The sequence below is a fragment of the Pseudophryne corroboree genome, chromosome 11 (assembly GCF_028390025.1).
Source record: "Pseudophryne corroboree isolate aPseCor3 chromosome 11, aPseCor3.hap2, whole genome shotgun sequence".
Classification (NCBI taxonomy): Eukaryota; Metazoa; Chordata; class Amphibia; order Anura; family Myobatrachidae; genus Pseudophryne; species Pseudophryne corroboree.
Window position 1 is genome coordinate 100251688 of NC_086454.1, and position 19824 is coordinate 100271511.

Sequence of the window (19824 nt, forward strand, 5' to 3'; positions counted from 1 at the left end):
GACCCACACTTTGGGCCAGTTTATGCATATAAGAAATTCCACAAGGCTAATGCACCAGCCGCCGTGTCCAAACGCCGGGACCGTGCACCGTGCTGCGCTCAGAAGCCCGTCCGGCCACCCGCAGTGATCACAGGGAGATGCAAAACCGAGTGAATGAGACGTCTGGCAAGCTCCGCCCCAACGCGTTTCGTAAACACTTCGTCAGGAGGCTGGCTTGCAGACGTCATTCCGACCTTAATATACTACTCCACAGATTATCACCAGCTGTTTGTGGTAATTAGCGGCCAGTGAACAATCCTCAGTCCACCGACAATATAAACAAGTTTTAGGCTCGCACGTAATTTGTGACAGATGGGTTAAAAATGTTGCTATTAAATACATACACACAAAACATATTTGCACAAAATTTACAAACAATACATATAAAATTCATAGACAGTACACACATATGTAAATCTCCGTCCCTAGCTATTTTTATATTAGTCAAAAGGCAGAATAAAAACACATCATAAATCATATGGGTACCTCATTAGAATTCAATACCCTTGTACTGTAACCACACTTTGGGCTTAAACATAATTTATAACTAACAATGTTAATAGCAGATTCCATACACGCATGGATTAGTTATAATTAAACGAGATTTAAAGCACTACACATAAAATTTACAGCACAAACTCGTGTCTATATTGGATTCACATACTACTTAGAACGCATGGAAAGGATACCTCATTGAAATAGTCACGTATCTGATCTAGTGCAAATCGTCATACTTGTAACGAGCAAGCACTGAAAGTATTAACCTCTTTAGAAGAGAGCATTTTTTCTAAGAAAAAATAGTTCTTACGATCAGTAGCCTCAGTACCCTCTCGAAATTTCAAACGGGGAGACTTTTAGCTGACCACCATATTCATAAGCCATATCAGGGGTAAACCAGATGAAGATATTATAAAAATATACATATGTATATAGCAGTAGTCGACTTTGGATGTATCTAGAGTCATCCAAACGAGAGATTCCCGGTTAATGGATGAGAGCTATGTCCTTGATTTAATGATAACTGTAAAGCAAGGCAGGGATAGTTCATATAATATATTTAAGTATATGATTCACACCCACCAGCTTACTTAATACATGGAGACAGAATGAGACAGAGCACGTTATTATATCTATACCTGTGACTTGGTTTTACTGATATGTTTTTATAAATAAATCAGATTTACACTATGGGCGCATTCTCCTGAATCCTTTTTTCCCAGAAATTCATTCAAGGAGTCCTGAGTGCTTTGGAGAAGTGCAGCGGTGGTGGTTCATCAGTGTTAACAGCCAAGGTGTGGAATCACCTGTGGACTGCAAACCTTCATTAAGACTAACCAGCGCACCTGTACACCAATCTTTGCCCAATATATATATATATATATATATATATATATATCTCCCGAAGCAAGTGCACTCACTACTTATTTCAATTCCAAAGTTTCACAGTTATTTTATTCAATTCAATCTGCAGGTACAGTTGTATTAATTCATTCCGTTCATGACCATGTCCATATGGGAGTCAAAACACCACTCCAAATTTATCCATCACATCAATGCACATTTATCGTTCCACTCAGGGTACATAAATATTCTGAATATCTGTAAATATCAATGGTGCAGCTCCATCTGTATATGGCTTTCACTTGTCATGAATTTGTAATACATCATGTCTTTTTATATCTGTCGACTTCGGCCGCTTTTCGTGCCGTTAAAGACCCACATCTGGTCCGCCGTATTCCTCGGCGTGCGTTCCACCGTCCTGCGCATGTCTGACGGTGGAACGCACGCCGAGGAATACGGCGGACCAGATGTGGGTCTTTAACGGCACGAAAAGCGGCCGAAGTCGACAGATATAAAAAGACATGATGTATTACAAATTCATGACAAGTGAAAGCCATATACAGATGGAGCTGCACCATTGATATTTACAGATATTCAGAATATTTATGTACCCTGAGTGGAACGATAAATGTGCATTGATGTGATGGATAAATTTGGAGTGGTGTTTTGACTCCCATATGGACATGGTCATGAACGGAATGAATTAATACAACTGTACCTGCAGATTGAATTGAATAAAATAACTGTGAAACTTTGGAATTGAAATAAGTAGTGAGTGCACTTGCTTCGGGAGATATTGGAGGTCGCAAAAATGGGACTATTAATGTTGCACCCTACATGTTGAATAGGAGAGTGCATCTATGCAAGGGAAGATATATATATATATATATATATATATAAATAACAACGCACAGTAGATACTGGATGTATATCTCAGAATACTTGTACTAAATATTTAGGTAAAAGTACACTTGTTCTTAACTAACACTGTCTACAATCACTTGTAGAATACTTAAGTGACTGTAATCAGCCGCAGCTACTTGTGTAAAGATGGCACCAAAATCTTTGTCAGGGAGTGAGGGAGAGTGAAATGCAGCTCCAGGGCGGGAACACCAGCAGTAGATGGCGCCCGGAGCTGGGGGAAGGCTACAGGTCAGCGCCTTATGCCCTATGCTGGTCCTCACCACTGGGTACTGTGGAGCCTATGTAAAACGGATTTTTTAAAATTCGACCTGTGCACACTGCCCTGGTGGATATAGTGGTGTCCCTGTGCAGTAGAGTGTCCACACCAGCGGCGCGGTCCGTCTCCTGGGACCGCGATTTACCAGCGGGTCCCACCTGGACGACCCTCTTACCTCCTCCCTGATGTGCAGCCACGCGATCCTGGAGAGCATCAGCGGAGGTGTGCCTGTGGACCGGTGCGCCTCTGTTGCACGTACCCGGGAACCAGCTGCAGGAGTATGCAGCGATGCTGGGGAGGTGATGGAGCCGCAGCACAGCATGTCATAATGACATAGAAAGTGCTGTGGCCCTTGAAGTCTTCTAAAAACCTCTTTTCAGGGCTGCCCAGCGCAGCCGCCCCTGTTAAGTGACCTGCTATGCAGGCACCAACTTACAAACTGAGCTCCAGTGTCCAGAGGCGGGGTTATAGAGGAGACGGTGCAATGCATCCTGGGGACAGTCAAAGCTTTAGCATGTTGGTGCCTCTGGATCAATATCCAACTCTACACCCCAATGTATTCCCTGTGGAACACAGTGCACCCAGCTGCAGAAATAGGGAATATAAATTTTGTTAATTATGAAATTGTTTATCAGGAAATCGGGATAAAAAAATATGTATAAATACATTATTAGGAGACTACTGTAAGCTGTAGCTCTGCAGTGCACTCATACTATATTAGGAAAATAGGCCTTCAAATTCTCTCTCAACTTCCCAACTCACGGAACAGTTTGAAGATTAGATACAGTAAATAGATCTTCAAGGGGTGTACATGAGTTAGAGAGTACCAAGATGCTGAGTACCAAGATTCCCTAAACCAAGATAGAGTACAGCTGATTTCTGCTCAGTTAGAGGCAGCCTCTTTGTCTCCAAGCCAGGTTACGGTGTTTGGCTGTTGCTCTTCCATCTGGGTGATCTCACTCCCCTCTGTATGTAGCACTGTTGCACTCAGTCTCATGCACACACACCTCATGCAGAAGTCCTGCAGGGAGACGCTCCTGCAGGCCGTCCCAGATGAATACGGCCACATTCTCTACAGAACTGCATAGAAGAGAAAGCAGCACCATTAGCCATCATTTTACTATCACTAAACATACGGCCGTGGAGACAACTCAAAATACATTGTAGTTGGAAAATATAGGTTTAAAGATCTATTTCATTATTAGTGTTCCTTGGGGGTTAATTTGCAGTATATTTAATGTAACATGTTTTAGATACACCATGGTATAAAGCAGGGGTGGTTTAAGAGGAGGGGCCTCTGTGTGCAGTCTCCATACAGGTGCAGCTCTCTCGCTGGTGCATGCTCCATGTAGACTCTATGGGCCTAATTCAGACCTGATCGTAGAGGTGCTAAATTCAGCACATCTACGATCAGTTTCACAGACATGCGGGGGTACACCCAGCACAGGGTTAGTCCGCCCCGCATGTCTGGCTCTGCCCCCCACACAGGTACAAAAGCATCACACAGCGGCGATGCTTTTGTACCTGAGGAGAAGCTCCCTACCAGCGCAGCTCCTGCACGCTAGCAGGTAGCCATTCATCACTTCCTGGGTCGCAGAGGCTGCGTGTGACATCACGCAGCCGTCGCGGCCAGCCCCCCACACGGTCCGGGGGCGCCTGCATTACCTGGACAGCGCCCCCAAAATACTACAAGCACTGAAGGGGTAAATAGTAAAAATAAGATTTTAAACCTACCGGTAAATCTTTTTCTCCTAGTCCGTAGAGGATGCTGGGGACTCCGTAAGGACCATGGGGTATAGACGGGCTCCACAGGAGACATGGGCACTATAAAGAACTTTAGAATGGGTGCGCACTGGCTCCTCCCTCTATGCCCCTCCTCCAGACCTCAGTTAGAGAAACTGTGCCCAGAGGAGATGGACAATACGAGGAAAGGATTTTGTTAATCTAAGGGCAAGATTCATACCAGCCCACACCATCCACACCGTATAACCTGGAACATACGCAACCAGTTAACAGCATGAACAAAACAGTATCAGCTAAAGACTGATCTCAACTGTAACATAACCCTTATGTAAGCAACAACTATATACAAGCCTTGCAGATTTTGTCCGCACTGGGATGGGCGCCCAGCATCCTCTACGGACTAGGAGAAAAAGATTTACCGGTAGGTTTAAAATCTTATTTTCTCTTACGTCCTAGAGGATGCTGGGGACTCCGTAAGGACCATGGGGTTTATACCAAAGCTCCAGACCGGGCGGGAGAGTGCGGACGACTCTGCAGCACCGACTGAGCAAACGCAAGGTCCTCATTAGCCAGGGTATCAAACTTATAGAACTTTGCAAAAGTGTTTGAACCTGACCAGGTAGCTGCTCGGCAAAGCTGCAAAGCCGAGACGCCTCGGGCAGCCGCCAAGAACAGGCCACCTTCCTAGTGGAATGGGCCTTTACCGAATTTGTTAACGACAATCCTGTCATAGAATGAGCCTGCTGAATCGTGTTACAGATCCAGCGAGCAATAGTCTGCTTCGAAGCAGGAGCGCGCCAACTTTGTTGGCTGCATACAGGACAAACAGTGCTTCTGTTTTCCTAACCCGAGCCGTCCTGGCTACATAGATTTTTAAGGCCCTAACTACATCCAGGGACTTGGAATCCTCCAAGTCACCCGTAGCCACAGGCACTACAATAGGTTGGTTCATATGAAATGAAGAAACCACCTTAGGCAAAAATTGAGGACGAGTCCTCAACTCTGCTCTATCCACATGGAAGGTCAAATAGGGGCTCTTGTGAGACAAGGCCGCCAATTCGGACACCCGCCTTGCAGATGCCAAGGCCAACAACATGACCACCTTCCAAGTGAGAAATTTAAATTCAACCGTTTGAAGAGGTTCAAACCAGTGAGACTTCAGGAACCGTAACACCACGTTAAGGTCCCAAGGTGCCACTGGGGGCACAAAAGGAGGCTGGATGTGCAGCACTCCCTTTACAAAAGTCTGGACTTCTGGGAGAGAAGCCAATTCCTTCTGAAAGAAAATAGACAGGGCCGAAATCTGTACCTTCATGGGGCCTAATTTTAGGCCCATATCCACTCCTGTTTGTAGAAAGTGGAGAAAACGGCCCAGATGGAAATCTTCCGTAGGAGCATTCTTGGCTTCACACCAAGAAACACATTTCCTCCAGATACAGTGATAATGTTTTGCCGTCACTTCCTTCCTAGCCTTTATCAGAGTAGGGATGACTTCCTCCGGAATACCTTTCCCAGCTAGGATTCAGTGTTCAACCTCCATGCCGTCAAACGTAACCGCGGTAAGTCTTGGAACACGCAGGGCCCCTGTTGTAACAGGTCCTCCCTGAGAGGAAGAGGCCATGGATCTTCTGTGAGCATTTCCTGAAGATCTGAATACCAGGCCCTTCGAGGCCAATCTGGAACAATGAGGATTGTTTTCACTCTTTTTTGTCTTATGATTCTCAATATTTTTGAGATGAGAGGAAGAGGGGGGAACACATAGACCGACTGAAACACCCAAGGTGTCACCAGGGCATCCACCGCTACTGCCTGAGGGTCCCTTGACCTGGCACAATACCTCCGAAGCTTCTTGTTGAGGCGTGATGCCATCATGTCTATGTGAGGAATTCCCCAAAGAATTGTTATCTCTGTAAAAACGTCTTGATGAAGTCCCCACTCTCCTGGATGGAGATCGTGTCTGCTGAGGAAGTCTGCTTCCCAGTTGTCCACTCCCGGAATGAAGACCGCTGACAGAGCGCTTACGTCATTTTCCGCCCAGCGAAGAATCCTGGTGGCTTCCGCCATTGTCACTCTGCTCCTTGTCCCGCCTTGGCGGTTTACATGAGCCACGGCTGTGACGTTGTCTGATTGAATCAGAACCGGTAGGTCGCGAAGAAGATTCTCCGCTTGTCGTAGGCCGTTGTATATGGCCCTCAATTCCAGTACGTTGATGTGTAGACAAGCCTCCTGGCTTGACCATAGGCCCTGAAAACTTCTTCCTTGTGTAACTGCTCCCCATCCTCGGAGGCTCGCGTCCGTGGTCACCAGAACCCAGTCTTGAATGCCGAACCTGCGACCCTCTAGAAGGTGAGCACTTTGCAGCCAGCACAGGAGAGACACCCTGACCCGGGGGGACAGGCTTATCTTCTGATGTATTAGTAGATGGGATCCTGACCACTTGTCCAGGAGGTCCCACTGAAACGTCCTTGCATGAAACCTGCCGAAGGGGATGGCCTCGTAGGCTGCCACCATTTTCCCCAGAACTCGAGTGCATTGATGAACAGACACTCTTTTTGGTTTTAACAAGTCTCTGACCATGTTCTGGAGGTCCTGGGCTTTTTCCATCAGGAGAAAAACCCTCTTCTGTTCCGTGTCCAGAATCATGCCTAGGAATGATAGCCGAGTCGTTGGAATCAATTGTGACTTTGGCAGATTGAGAATCCAACCGTGTTGTTGTAGCACTCTCAGGGAGAGCGACACGCTCTTCTGCAATTGGTCTCTCGATCTTGCTTTTATCAGGAGATCGTTCAAGTATGGGATAATTGTGAGCACCATCATCTCCGCCATCACCTTGGTGAAAATCTTCGGGGCCGTGGAAAGCCCAAACGGCGACGTCTGAAACTGGTAATGACAGTCCCGTACAGCGAAACTCAGGTACGCCTGATGAGGAGGATATATGGGGACATGAAGGTATGCATCCTTTATGTGGAGTGACACCATAAAATTCCCCCCTTCCAGACTGGAGATCACAGCCCGGAGCGATTCCATCTTGAATTTGAACTTTCTCAAGTACAGGTTTAGGGATTTTAGATTTAAAATGGGTCTGACAGAACCATCCGGCTTCGGGACCACGAACAGGGTCGAATAGTACCCTTTCCCCTGTTGGACTAGGGGAACCTTGACAATCACTTGCTGTTGATACAGCTTTTGAATTGCAGCGAACACTACTTCCCTCTCTGGGGAAGAAGCTGGCAAGGCCGACTTGAAAAATCGGCGAGCGGGCACCTCTTCGAATTCCAGTTTGTAGCCTTGGGATACAATATCCATCACCAAAGGATCCACGTCTGACAGAACCCAGACCTGGCTGAAGAGTCGAAGACGTGCCCCCACCGGTGCGGACTCCCTCAGTGGAGCCCCAGCGTCATGCGGTGGATTTAGTAGAAGCCGGGGAGGACTTCTGCTCCTGGGAACTAGCCGGAGCAGGTGCTCTCTTTCCTCTACCCTTACCTCTGGCGAGGAAAGATGAGCCACGACCTCTTCTGGACTTATGCGACCGAAAGGACTGCATCTGATATTGTGGAGTTTTCTTTTGCTGCGGGGGAACAAAAGGCAAAAAGGTAGATTTACCCGCGGTAGCTGTGGCAACCAGGTCCACGAGACCTTCCCCAAATAAAACTTCACCATTGTATGGCAAAATCTCCATATGCTTCTTTGAGTCGGCATCACCTGTCCATTGGCGGGTCCACAGGGCTCGCCTAGCAGAAATCGCCATGGCGTTGGCTCTCGAACTCAGCAGCTCAACATCTCTTTGAGCGTCCCTCATATATAAGACTGCGTCTTTAATGTGGCCTAAGGTCAATAAAATGGTATCCCTATCTAGGGTATCAAGGTCAGCTGACAAGGTATCTGTCCAAGCTGCAACTGCACTACACACCCATGCCGATGCTATTGCCGGTCTGAGCAAAGCACCTGTATGCGCATAAATAGACTTTAAAGTAGTTTCCTGTCTGCGATCAGCAGGATCCTTGAGGGCTGCCGTGTCCGGAGACGGTAGCGCCACTTTCTTGGACAGGCGTGTTAAAGCCTTGTCCACCCTGGGTGAGGATTCCCAACGTACCCTGTCCTGTGCAGGGAAAGGATATGCCATAAGAATCCTCTTGGGAATCTGCAGTTTTTTATCTGGAGTTTCCCAAGCTTTTTCAAATAACTCGTTAAGCTCATGGGATAGGGGAAAGGTTACCTCAGGTTTCTTTTCCTTATACATGCGCACCCTCGTGTCAGGGACCGAGGGGTCATCTGTGATATGCAAAACATCTTTTATTGTAACAATCATATAATGAATACTTTTGGCCAGCCTTGGGTGTAACCTCGCCTCATCGTAGTCAACACTGGAGCCAGAATCCGTGTCAGTATCAGTGTCTGCTATTTGGGATAGGGGACGTTTTTGAGACCCAGAAGGGCCCGGTGACCCAGCCGAAGCCGTGGATTGACTACCTGCTTTTTCCCTGGACTCTGCTTTGTCCAATCTCTTATGTAATAAGGTCACATTTGCATTTAAAACATTCCACATGTCCATCCAATCATGAGTCGGCGTTGCCGACGGAGACACCACAATCATCTGCTCCACCTCCTCCTTAGCGGAGCCTTCCGCATCAGACATGCCGACACACTCGTACCGACACCCCCACACACACAGGGATATAGTTATAAGGAGACAGTTCCCCCCCAATAAGGCCCTTTGGAGAGACAGAGAGAGTATGCCAGCGCCAACTGACACTGGAAAATAAACTCCCAGATAATAGCGCTTTTATATTAATCACGGTGTTAATACACTCACTGCGCCTTACAAGTGCCCCCCCCCCCCCCCTCCTCTTTTCAGCCCTGTATCACCGTGTTCAGCAGGGGAGAGACCCGGGAGCCAGCTTCTCTGCAGATCTCTGTGGAGAAATGGCGCTGGTTAGTGCTGAGGGACCAAGCTCCGCCCCCTCCAGCGCCGGGCTTCGGTCCCGCTCAAAGTATCTCAAAACTGGCGGGGGATTTAAAGAATTACTGCTTCCGCAGTGTCTATTATAATGCCAGATATAGAGGTTATTATTGCTGCCCAGGATGCCCCCCCCTGCGCCCTGCACCCATCAGTGCCCGCTAGTGTGTGTAGTGTGTGGGAGCAATGGTGCGCAGCGTTAGCACTGCACGCTTACCTCAGTGAAGATCTGAAGTCTTCTGCCGCCTTGAAATCTTCTTTCTTCTTATACTCACCCGGCTTCAATCTTCCGGCTCTGTGAGGAGGACGGCGGCGCGGCTCTGGGACGAACGGCGGGGGGGAGACCTGCGTTCCGACTCCCTCTGGAGCTAATGGTGTCCAGTAGCCTTAGAAGCAGAGCCTATCACTTAAGTAGGTCTGCTTCTCTCTCCTCAGTCCCATGATGCAGGGAGCCTGTTCCCAGCAGTGCTCCCTGAAAATAAAAAACCTAACAAAATTATTTTTCAGAGAAACTCAGGAGAGCTCCCCTGTAGTGCATCCAGTCTCCTCTGGGCACAGGATCTAACTGAGGTCTGGAGGAGGGGCATAGAGGGAGGAGCCAGTGCACACCCATTCTTTATAGTGCCCATGTCTCCTGCGGAGCCCGTCTATACCCCATGGTCCTTACGGAGTCCCCAGCATCCTCTAGGACGTAAGAGAAAAGCTGGTGGAATAAGTGCAGGTTACAACAGAAAATAAGAATTTACTTACCGATAATTCTATTTCTCATAGTCCGTAGTGGATGCTGGGACTCCGTCAGGACCATGGGGAATAGCGGGCTCCGCAGGAGACAGGGCACATCCAAAAAAGCTTTTAGGTCACATGGTGCGTACTGGCTCCTCCCCCTATGACCCTCCTCCAAGCCTCAGTTAGGTACTGTGCCCGGACGAGCGTACACAATAAGGAAGGATCTTGAATCCCGGGTAAGACTCATACCAGCCACACCAATCACACCGTACAACTTGTGATCTGAACCCAGTTAACAGTATGATAACACAAACGAAGTAGCCTCTGAACAGATGGCTCACAACAACAGTAATAACCCGATTTTTGTAACAATAACTATGTACAAGCATTGCAGACAATCCGCACTTGGGATGGGCGCCCAGCATCCACTACGGACTATGAGAAATAGAATTATCGGTAAGTAAATTCTTATTTTCTCTAACGTCCTAGTGGATGCTGGGACTCCGTCAGGACCATGGGGATTATACCAAAGCTCCCAAACGGGCGGGAGAGTGCGGATGACTCTGCAGCACCGAATGAGAGAACTCCAGGTCCTCTTTAGCCAGAGTATCAAATTTGTAAAATTTTACAAACGTGTTCTCCCCTGACCACGTAGCTGCTCGGCAAAGTTGTAATGCCGAGACTCCTCGGGCAGCCGCCCAGGATGAGCCCACTTTCCTTGTGGAATGGGCCTTTACAGATTTAGGCTGTGGCAGGCCTGCCACAGAATGTGCAAGTCGGATTGTATTACATATCCAACGTGCAATCGTCTGTTTAGACGCAGGAGCACCCAACTTGTTGGGTGCATACAATGTAAACAACGAGTCAGATTTTCTGACTCCAGCTGTCCTTGAAATATATATTTTTAATGCTCTGACAACGTCCAGTAACTTGGAGTCCTCCAAGTCGCTAGTAGCCGCAGGCACCACAATAGGCTGGTTCAAGTGAAATGCCGAAACCACCTTAGGGAGAAATTGAGGACGTGTCCTCAATTCTGCCCTGTCCGAATGGAATATCAGATATGGGCTTTTGTATGACAAAGCTGCCAACTCCGAAACTCTCCTGGCTGAAGCCAGGGCCAACAGCATGGTTACCTTCCATGTAAGGTATTTTAAATCTACCGATTTTAAAGGCTCAAACCAATGAGATTTGAGAAAATTTAGAACCACGTTCAAATCCCACGGTGCCACTGGAGGCACTATTGGGGGTTGTATATGTAGTACACCTTTGACAAAAGTTTGTACTTCAGGCACTGACGCCAATTCCTTCTGGAAGAAAATTGATAAGGCCGAAATTTGAACTTTAATGGACCCCAATTTGAGGCCCATAGACAATCCTGCTTGCAGGAAATGTAAGAATCGACCCAATTGAAATTCTTCCGTTGGAGCCTTCTTGGCCTCACACCACGCAACATATTTTCTCCAAATGCGGTGATAATGTTGTGCGGTCACTTCTTTCCTGGCTTTAATTAAAGTAGGAATAACTTCCTCAGGAATGCCCTTCTCTTTTAGAATCCGGCGTTCAACCGCCATGCCGTCAAACGCAGCCGCGGTAAGTCTTGGAACATACAAGGTCCCTGCTGAAGCAGATCCCTTCTTAGAGGTAGAGGCCACGGATCCTCCGTGAGCATCTCTTGAAGTTCCGGATACCAAGTTCTTCTTGGCCAGTCCGGAGCTACCAGTATTGTTCTTACTCCTCTTTTCCGTATAATTCTCAGTACCTTTGGTATGAGAGGCAGAGGAGGGAACACATACACTGACTGGTACACCCACGGTGTTACCAGAGCGTCCACAGCTATTGCCTGAGGGTCTCTTGACCTGGCGCAATACCTGTCCAATTTTTTGTTGAGGCGAGACGCCATCATGTCCACCTTTGGTTTTTCCCAACGGTTCACAATCATGTGGAAAACTTCTGGATGAAGTCCCCACTCTCCCGGGTGAAGGTCGTGTCTGCTGAGGAAATCTGCTTCCCAGTTGTCCACTCCCGGGATGAACACTGCTGACAGTGCTACGACATGATTCTCCGCCCAGCGCAGAATCCTTGCAGCTTCTGCCATTGCACTCCTGCTTCTCGTGCCGCCTTGTCGGTTTACGTGGGCGACTGCCGTGATGTTGTCGGACTGGATCAACACCGGCTGACCCTGAAGCAGCGATTTTGCCAGGCTTAGAGCATTGTAGATCGCTCTTAGCTCCAGTATATTTATGTGAAGAGACGTCTCCAGGTTTGACCACACGCCCTGGAAGTTTCTTCCCTTTGTGACTGCTCCCCAACCTCGTAGGCTGGCATCCGTAGTCACCAGGACCCAGTCCTGTATGCCGAATCTGCGGCCCACTAACAGATGGGCAGTCTGCAACCACCACAGGAGAGACAACCTTGTTCTCGGTGACATTGTTATCCGCTGATGCATGTGCAGATGCGATCCGGACCATTTGTCCAGCAGATCCCACTGAAATGTTCGTGCATGGAATCTGCCGAATGGAATCGCTTCGTACGAAGCCACCATCTTTCCCAGGACTCTTGTGCATTGATGTACTGACACAGTTCCTGGTTTTAGGAGGTTCTTGACAAGTTCGGATAACTCCCTTGCTTTCTCTTTCGGGAGAAATACCTTTTTCTGAACCGTGTCCAGAATCATGCCCAGGAACAGCAGATGTGTTGTCGGGGTCAATTGAGATTTTGGAAGATTTAGAATCCACCCGTGTTGCTGAAGCACTACTTGTGTTAGCGCTACACCGACTTCCAGCTGTTCTCTGGACTTTGCCCTTATCAGGAGATCGTCCAAGTAAGGGATAATTAATACGCCTTTTCTTCGTAGAAGAACCATCATTTCGGTCATTACCTTGGTAAAGACCCGAGGGGCCGTGGACAACCCAAACGGCAGCGTTTGAAACTGATAATGACAGTCTTGTATCACGAACCTGAGATACCCTTGGTGTGAGGGGTAAATCGGGACATGTAGATAAGCATCTTTTATGTCCAAGGACACCATGAAGTCTCCTTCTTCCAGATTCGCTATCACTGCTCTGAGTGACTCCATCTTGAACTTGAATTTCTTTATGTACAGGTTCAAGGATTTCAGATTTAGAATAGGCCTTACCGAACCGTCCGGTTTCGGTACCACAAATAGTGTGGAATAATACCCCTTTCCCTGTTGTAGGAGGGGTACCTTGACTATCACCTGCTGAGAATACAGCTTGTGAATGGCTTCCAAAACCAACGTCCTTTCTGAGGGAGACGTTGGTAAAGCAGACTTTAGGAACCGGCGAGGGGGAGACCTTTCGAACTCCAGCATGTAACCCTGAGATACTATCTGCAGGACCCACGGGTCCACTTGTGAGTGAACCCATTGATTGCTGAAAATCTTGAGTCGACCCCCCACCGTTCCTGAGTCCGCTTGTAAAGCCCCAGCGTCATGCTGATGGCTTTGTAGAAGCCGGGGCGGGCTTCTGTTCCTGGGCAGGGGCTGCTTGCTGCCCTTTCTTACCCTTTCCTCTGCCTCGCGGCAGATAAGACTGTCCTTTTGGTCGCTTTTTATAGGAGCGAAAGGACTGCGGCTGAAAAGACGGTGTCTTTTTCTGTTGGGAGGGGGTCTGAGGTAAAAAAGTGGATTTGCCGGCAGTTGCCGTGGCCACCAGGTCCGAAAGACCGACCCCAAACAATTCCTCTCCTTTATATGGCAATACTTCCATATGCCTCTTGGAATCCGCATCACCTGACCACTGTCGCGTCCATAAACTTCTTCTGGCAGATATGGACATCGCGCTTACTCTTGATGCTAGAGTACAAACATCCCTCTGAGCATCTCGCATATAAAGGAAAGCATCCTTTAATTGCTCTAGAGTCAATAAAATACTGTCCCTATCCAGGGTATCAATATTTTCAGTCAGAGAATCCAACCACACTACCCCAGCACTGCACATCCAGGCTGAGGCTATTGCCGGTCGCAGTATAACACCAGTATGTGTGTATATACTCTTCAGTGTAGTTTCCAGCCTCCTATCTGCTGGATCCTTGAGGGCGGCCGTATCAGGAGACGGCAACGCCACTTGCTTTGATAAACGTGTGAGCGCCTTATCCACCCTAGGGGGTGTTTCCCAGCGCGCCCTAACCTCTGGTGGGAAAGGGTATAATGCCAATAACTTCTTGGAAATTAGCAGTTTTCTATCGGGGTTAACCCACGCTTCATCACACACGTCATTCAATTCCTCTGATTCTGGAAAAAATACAGGTAGTTTTTTCACCCCCCACATAATACCCCTTTTTGAGGTACCAGCAGTATCAGAGATCTGCAAAGCCTCCTTCATTGCCGTGATCATATAACGTGTGGCCCTATTGGAAAATACGTTTGTTTCTTCACCGTCGACACTAGATTCATCTGTGTCGGTACCCGTGTCGACTGACTGAGGTAAAGGACGTTTTACAGCCCCTGACGGTGTCTGAGACGCCTGAACCGGTACTAACTGGTTTGCCGGGCGTCTTATTTCGTCAACTGACTTTTGTAATGTGCTGACATTATCACGTAATTCCATAACTAAAGCCATCCATTCCGGTGTCGACTCCCTAGGGGGTGACATTACCATCATCGGCAATTGCTCTGCCTCCACACCAACATCGTCCTCATACATGTCGACACACACGTACCGACACACAGCAGCCACACAGGGAATGCTCTAATCGAAGACAGGACCCCCTAGCCCTTTGGGGAGACAGAGGGAGAGTTTGCCAGCACACACCAAAAGCGCTATAAATGTATATAAACAACCCTAGAAGGTGTTGTTTACTATATATGCGCTCTTAATATATAAATATCGCCAATTTATGCCCCCCTTCTCTTTGTTACCCTGTTTCTGTAGTGCAGTGCAGGGGAGAGACCTGGGAGCCTTCCTCACCAGCGGAGCTGAGCAGGAAAATGGCGCTGAGTGCTGAGGAGAATAAGCTCCGCCCCTTTTTCGGCGGGCTTTTCCCCGGTTTTTAAGAAACTGGCCTGGGTTAAAATACATACATATAGCCTTAATGGCTATATGTGATGTATTTATTTTGCCACTAAAGGTAATTATATTGCTGCCCAGGGCGCCCCCAGCAGCGCCCTGCACCCTCCGTGACTGAGTCAGTGAGCCGTGTGACAACAATGGCGCACAGCTGCCGTGCTGTGCGCTACCTTCAAGAAGACTGAGGAGTCTTCTGCCGCCTGCTTTCCGGACCTCCGTTCTGCCGTCTCTTCAGCGTCTGTAAGGGGGATCGGCGGCGCGGCTCCGGGACGAACCCCAGGCTGACCTGTGTTCCGACTCCCTCTGGAGCTAAGTGTCCAGTAGCCTAAGACTCCAATCCATCCTGCACGCAGGTGAGTTGGAAATCTCTCCCCTAAGTCCCTCGATGCAGTGATCCTGTTGCAAGCAGGAATCACTGAGATTGAAACCTAAAAAAAAACTTTTCTAAACAGCTCTTTAGGAGAGCCACCTAGATTGCACCCTCTCGGACGGGCACAAAAACCTAACTGAGGCTTGGAGGAGGGTCATAGGGGGAGGAGCCAGTACGCACCATGTGACCTAAAAGCTTTTTTGGATGTGCCCTGTCTCCTGCGGAGCCCGCTATTCCCCATGGTCCTGACGGAGTCCCAGCATCCACTAGGACGTTAGAGAAATATCACTTCAATAGGGTGGAAATTACCAGTATGCTGTTTATTTATAACAAAAATAAATTGTCATAAAAACAGTAGTTGTAAAAATACAAAAAAAAAATGTTATTTTTGTTTTATATAAAATAGTCCTGGTACAGAAATGTGCATTTACCTCTTTACTGGACTAGTATAGAGTCTCTGGATGTATTGGAGGCTCCTAATTGTCCAGTATCGGCAGCTGTTACTGGTTATTATAGCAATAGAACGCTGGTAGTATTATACCGGGTGTAGTAGGGTATGCCGGCGGCTGGGCTCCCAGTGGCCAGCATACCGGCGCCGGAATCCCGACCGCCGGCATATTGACAGCTGGCCGAGCGCAAATGAGCCCCTTGCGGGCACCCTGCACTCTCCACGATGCGGGCATGGTGGCGCACTATGCGCACCACTCTATCTATTCTCCCTCCAGGGGGGTCAACTGAAGACCACCCTATTATACCATTACATAGACAGGCAAGTATAGAGTATCGGTGCAGCTGGTGCAGTGAGGGTCCTCTGCATCCTATATTATATTGTATCATATATACACTGCTCAAAAAAATTAAGGGAACACTAAAATAACACATCCTAGATCTGAATGAATGAAATATTCTTATTAATTACTTTGTTCTTTACATAGTTGAATGTGCTGACAACAAAATCACACAAAAATTATCAATGGAAATCAAATTTATTAACCCATGGAAGTCTGGATTTGGAGTCACCCTCAAAATGAAAGTGGAAAAACACACTACAGGCTGATCCAACTTTGATGTAATGTCCTTAAAACAAGTCAAAATGAGGCTCAGTAGTGTATGTGGCCTCCACGTGCCTGTATGACCTCCCTACAACGCCTGGGCATGCTCCTGATGAGGTGGTGGATGGTCTCCTGAGGGATCTCCTCCCAGACCTGGACTAAAGCATCCGCCAACTCCTGGACAGTCTGTGGTGCAACGTGGCATTGGTGGATGGAGCGAGACATGATGTCCCAGATGTGCTCAATTGGATTCAGGTCTGGGGAACGGGCGGGCCAGTCCATAGCATCAATGCCTTCGTCTTGCAGGAACTGCTGACACATTCCAACCACATGAGGTCTAGTATTGTCTTGCATTAGGAGGAACCCAGGGCCAACTGCACCAGCATATGGTCTCACAAGGGGTCTGAGGATCTCATCTCGGTACCTAATGGCAGTGAGGCCACCTCTGGCGAGCACATGGAGGGCTGTGCGGCCCCCCAAAGAAATGCCACCCCACACCATTACTGACCCACTGCCAAACCGGTCATGCTGGAGGATGTTGCAGGCAGCAGAATGTTCTCCTTGGCATCTCCAGACTCTGTCATGTCTGTCACATGCTCAGTGAGAACCTGCTTTCATCTGTGAAGAGCACAGGGCGCCAGTGGCGAATTTGCCAATCTTGGTGTTCTCTGGCAAATGCCAAACGTCCTGCACAGTGTTGGGCTGTAAGCACAACCCCCACCTGTGGGTGTCGGGCCCTCATACCACCCTTATGGAGTCTGTTTCTGATCGTTTGAGTAGACACATGCACATTTGTGGCTTGCTGGAGGTCATTTTGCAGGGCTCTGGCAGTGCTCCTCCTGTTCCTCCTTGCACAAAGGCAGAGGTAGCGGTCCTGCTGCTGGGTTGTTGCCCTCCTACGGCCTCCTCCACGTCTCCTGATGTACTGGCCTGTCTCCTGGTAGCACCTCCATGCTCTGGACACTACGCTGACAGACACAGCAAACCTTCTTGCCACAGCTCGCATTGATGTGCCATCCTGGATGAGCTGCACTACCTGAGCCACTTGTGTGGGTTGTAGGGAAGTCATACAGGCACGTGGAGGCCACACACACTACTGAGCCTCATTTTGACTTGATTTAAGGACATTACATCAAAGTTGGATCAGCCTGTAGTGTGTTTTTCCACTTTAATTTTGAGGGTGACTCCAAATCCAGACCTCCATGGGTTAATAAATTTGATTTCCATTGATAATTTTTGTGTGATTTTGTTGTCAGCACATTCAACCATGCAAAGAACAAAGTATTTAATAAGAATTTTTCATCCATTCAGATCTAGGATGTGATATTTTAGTGTTCCCTTTATTTTTTTGAGCAGTGTGTGTGTATATATATATATATATATATATATATATATATATATACCTACCCATGGAATAAAGGATGACGTCTACACTGCTGTATCAGAAACCACTCACCTAACAATGTTCTTGAAGAAATTAACATCACGATCCAGATTTTTATGATCCAGTTGAACCATAATAGCTTCCTGTGGAGATTAGGATGAACAATTAGGGATTCAAATTTTTATACAAAAATAAAAATATATTTTATATATATTAATTATCCACAAAACCTTCTTCTGAATGGCCTGCTGTAACGTTGAGTCTAAAATGGCAATAATATAACAGGCAAATGAGGTTGGTTTTGCCTTTTAAATTATTGCTGCTTTTAAAATATGGGCAGACTCCAGACTCGCTCAGATTGCGCCTGTACCTGCATCTTACCTCCTTACATAAGGCCAGATATGTTGCAGAGGAAAAACTGCTCTACATTAGGAGTTGCTTCTTGTGCTCTGCCATATTTATAGAAAGTCCGTCACCAATTTATAGCAATATAAATGTTTTGTTAGCAACAGTGTATAATTACTATGCATATACAGGCAGATGTAATTAAGTGCAAGGTTTCTGTAATGGGCCTAATTCAGATGCGGTTGCAAATCAGCTGTTGTACACAAATCAATGTTTTGTTACTGCGTATGCATCTAAGCCGCAGTGCGCACATGCAGCGATTAAATTGCGATGACGGTCGCACAAAGGAATAAGTCGAAACTGAGTGACAGGAAGACAGTGTTTCGGGGTGGGAATGGAGAGTGGTCGGGTAAACGCAGATGTGTCATGGTCGTTCAGACAGTGCTTCTTGGGCGTGTTTAAATTAGCAGTTGCGATCTTACTTGTTACTGGAGAGCCCTCTGCATCCTGGGAGAGCAGCTCAGCCTACGCATCTTCACTCAGAATCTGTGGTAAGTTCCAATTTGCGACGAAGGTACCAATGTATCGATGTATCAGCAGCTGTACACAGTCAATAGGAAGTGATGTGACAGCAGTAGGCATCACTATGCTAATATTAGCATATAATAACAATTAGGAACGGCAAAAGATAGCAACAGCAATCGCAAAAACAACCACATCTGAATTAGGCCCTATGTGCGACTTAGCACATACAGGGTAATTACAGAGGAAAACCTGATCCTTTTCTGCAACTCCTGTAGGATAACATAATGGACACCTAATTTATTTATTTTAAGTATGGGAGAGATTTAACTATACTGAATGTTGCATGATATTAATTAGGGGTTTGCATTAGGATGGGATTGCCGGCTGTCAAAATACAGACACCGGCATCCCAATGTTTAACAAACCAACATAAACTAATTAACTTAGCTAACTCTGATCTTTAACCCCTCTAACCCTAACCCACCTTTTCCGCAGCCTAAACCTAACCACACACCCCCAAACCCCGTAGCCTAACCCCAACCCTCCCTAGGGGTGCCTAACCCTAATCCTCCCTAAACCAGCCTAACCCTAGCTCCAAGTCATCCTCCCCTCTCCCCCCCAGCAGCCAAACCCCCCCACCCACCCCAGCTGCCTAACCCGCAGCCTAAACCTGACCCCCCCCCCCCCCCCCTCCCCCTTCCTGCAGCCTAACCCTCTATTGCCACAGCCTAGCCCTGGCCTCAAAGCCCCCCCCAGCAGTCTAAACCCCACCCCACGCAGTCTTAACCTAACCCTCCCTCTCCTGCAGCCTAACCCCAACTCTCCATTTCCACAGTCTAACCCTAGCCTTTACAACCCCCCTGAGCAGCCTAACCCTCCACCATTCCCGTCAGCCTATGTAATCATCGTTTCGGGGTCCCAGCGCCAGGATAGTGATCAATGTCAGGATCAAAGCGCCAGCATTCCAAGTAATGTCGGGATTCAGGTGTTGATATTTCCACTGTACACGGTGCAATTAATTCATGGAAAACAGTAACAATGTATCAGAGCATAAATACAATACATTATGGCATGCCATAGCAAACATACCACAGACAACAGGGACAAGGGTAGGGCAACTACCTGTAGATAT

General features: G+C 47.6%; 1 protein-coding gene across 1 annotated transcript in view; it reads right to left on the bottom strand.

Moving 5' to 3' along the window:
* Positions 1-2250: 2250 nt before the first annotated feature.
* Positions 2251-19824, bottom strand: part of PTS (6-pyruvoyltetrahydropterin synthase) — a 37814-nt gene continuing 20240 nt past the window's right edge. The window contains exons 5-6 of the mRNA XM_063946110.1: positions 17895-17965; positions 2251-3640 (exon numbers count right to left, since the gene is read on the bottom strand). Of these exons, the coding sequence (XP_063802180.1) occupies positions 3517-3640; positions 17895-17965 (195 nt within the window). The 3' untranslated portion in view covers positions 2251-3516. The remainder of the gene's footprint in view (positions 3641-17894; positions 17966-19824) is intronic.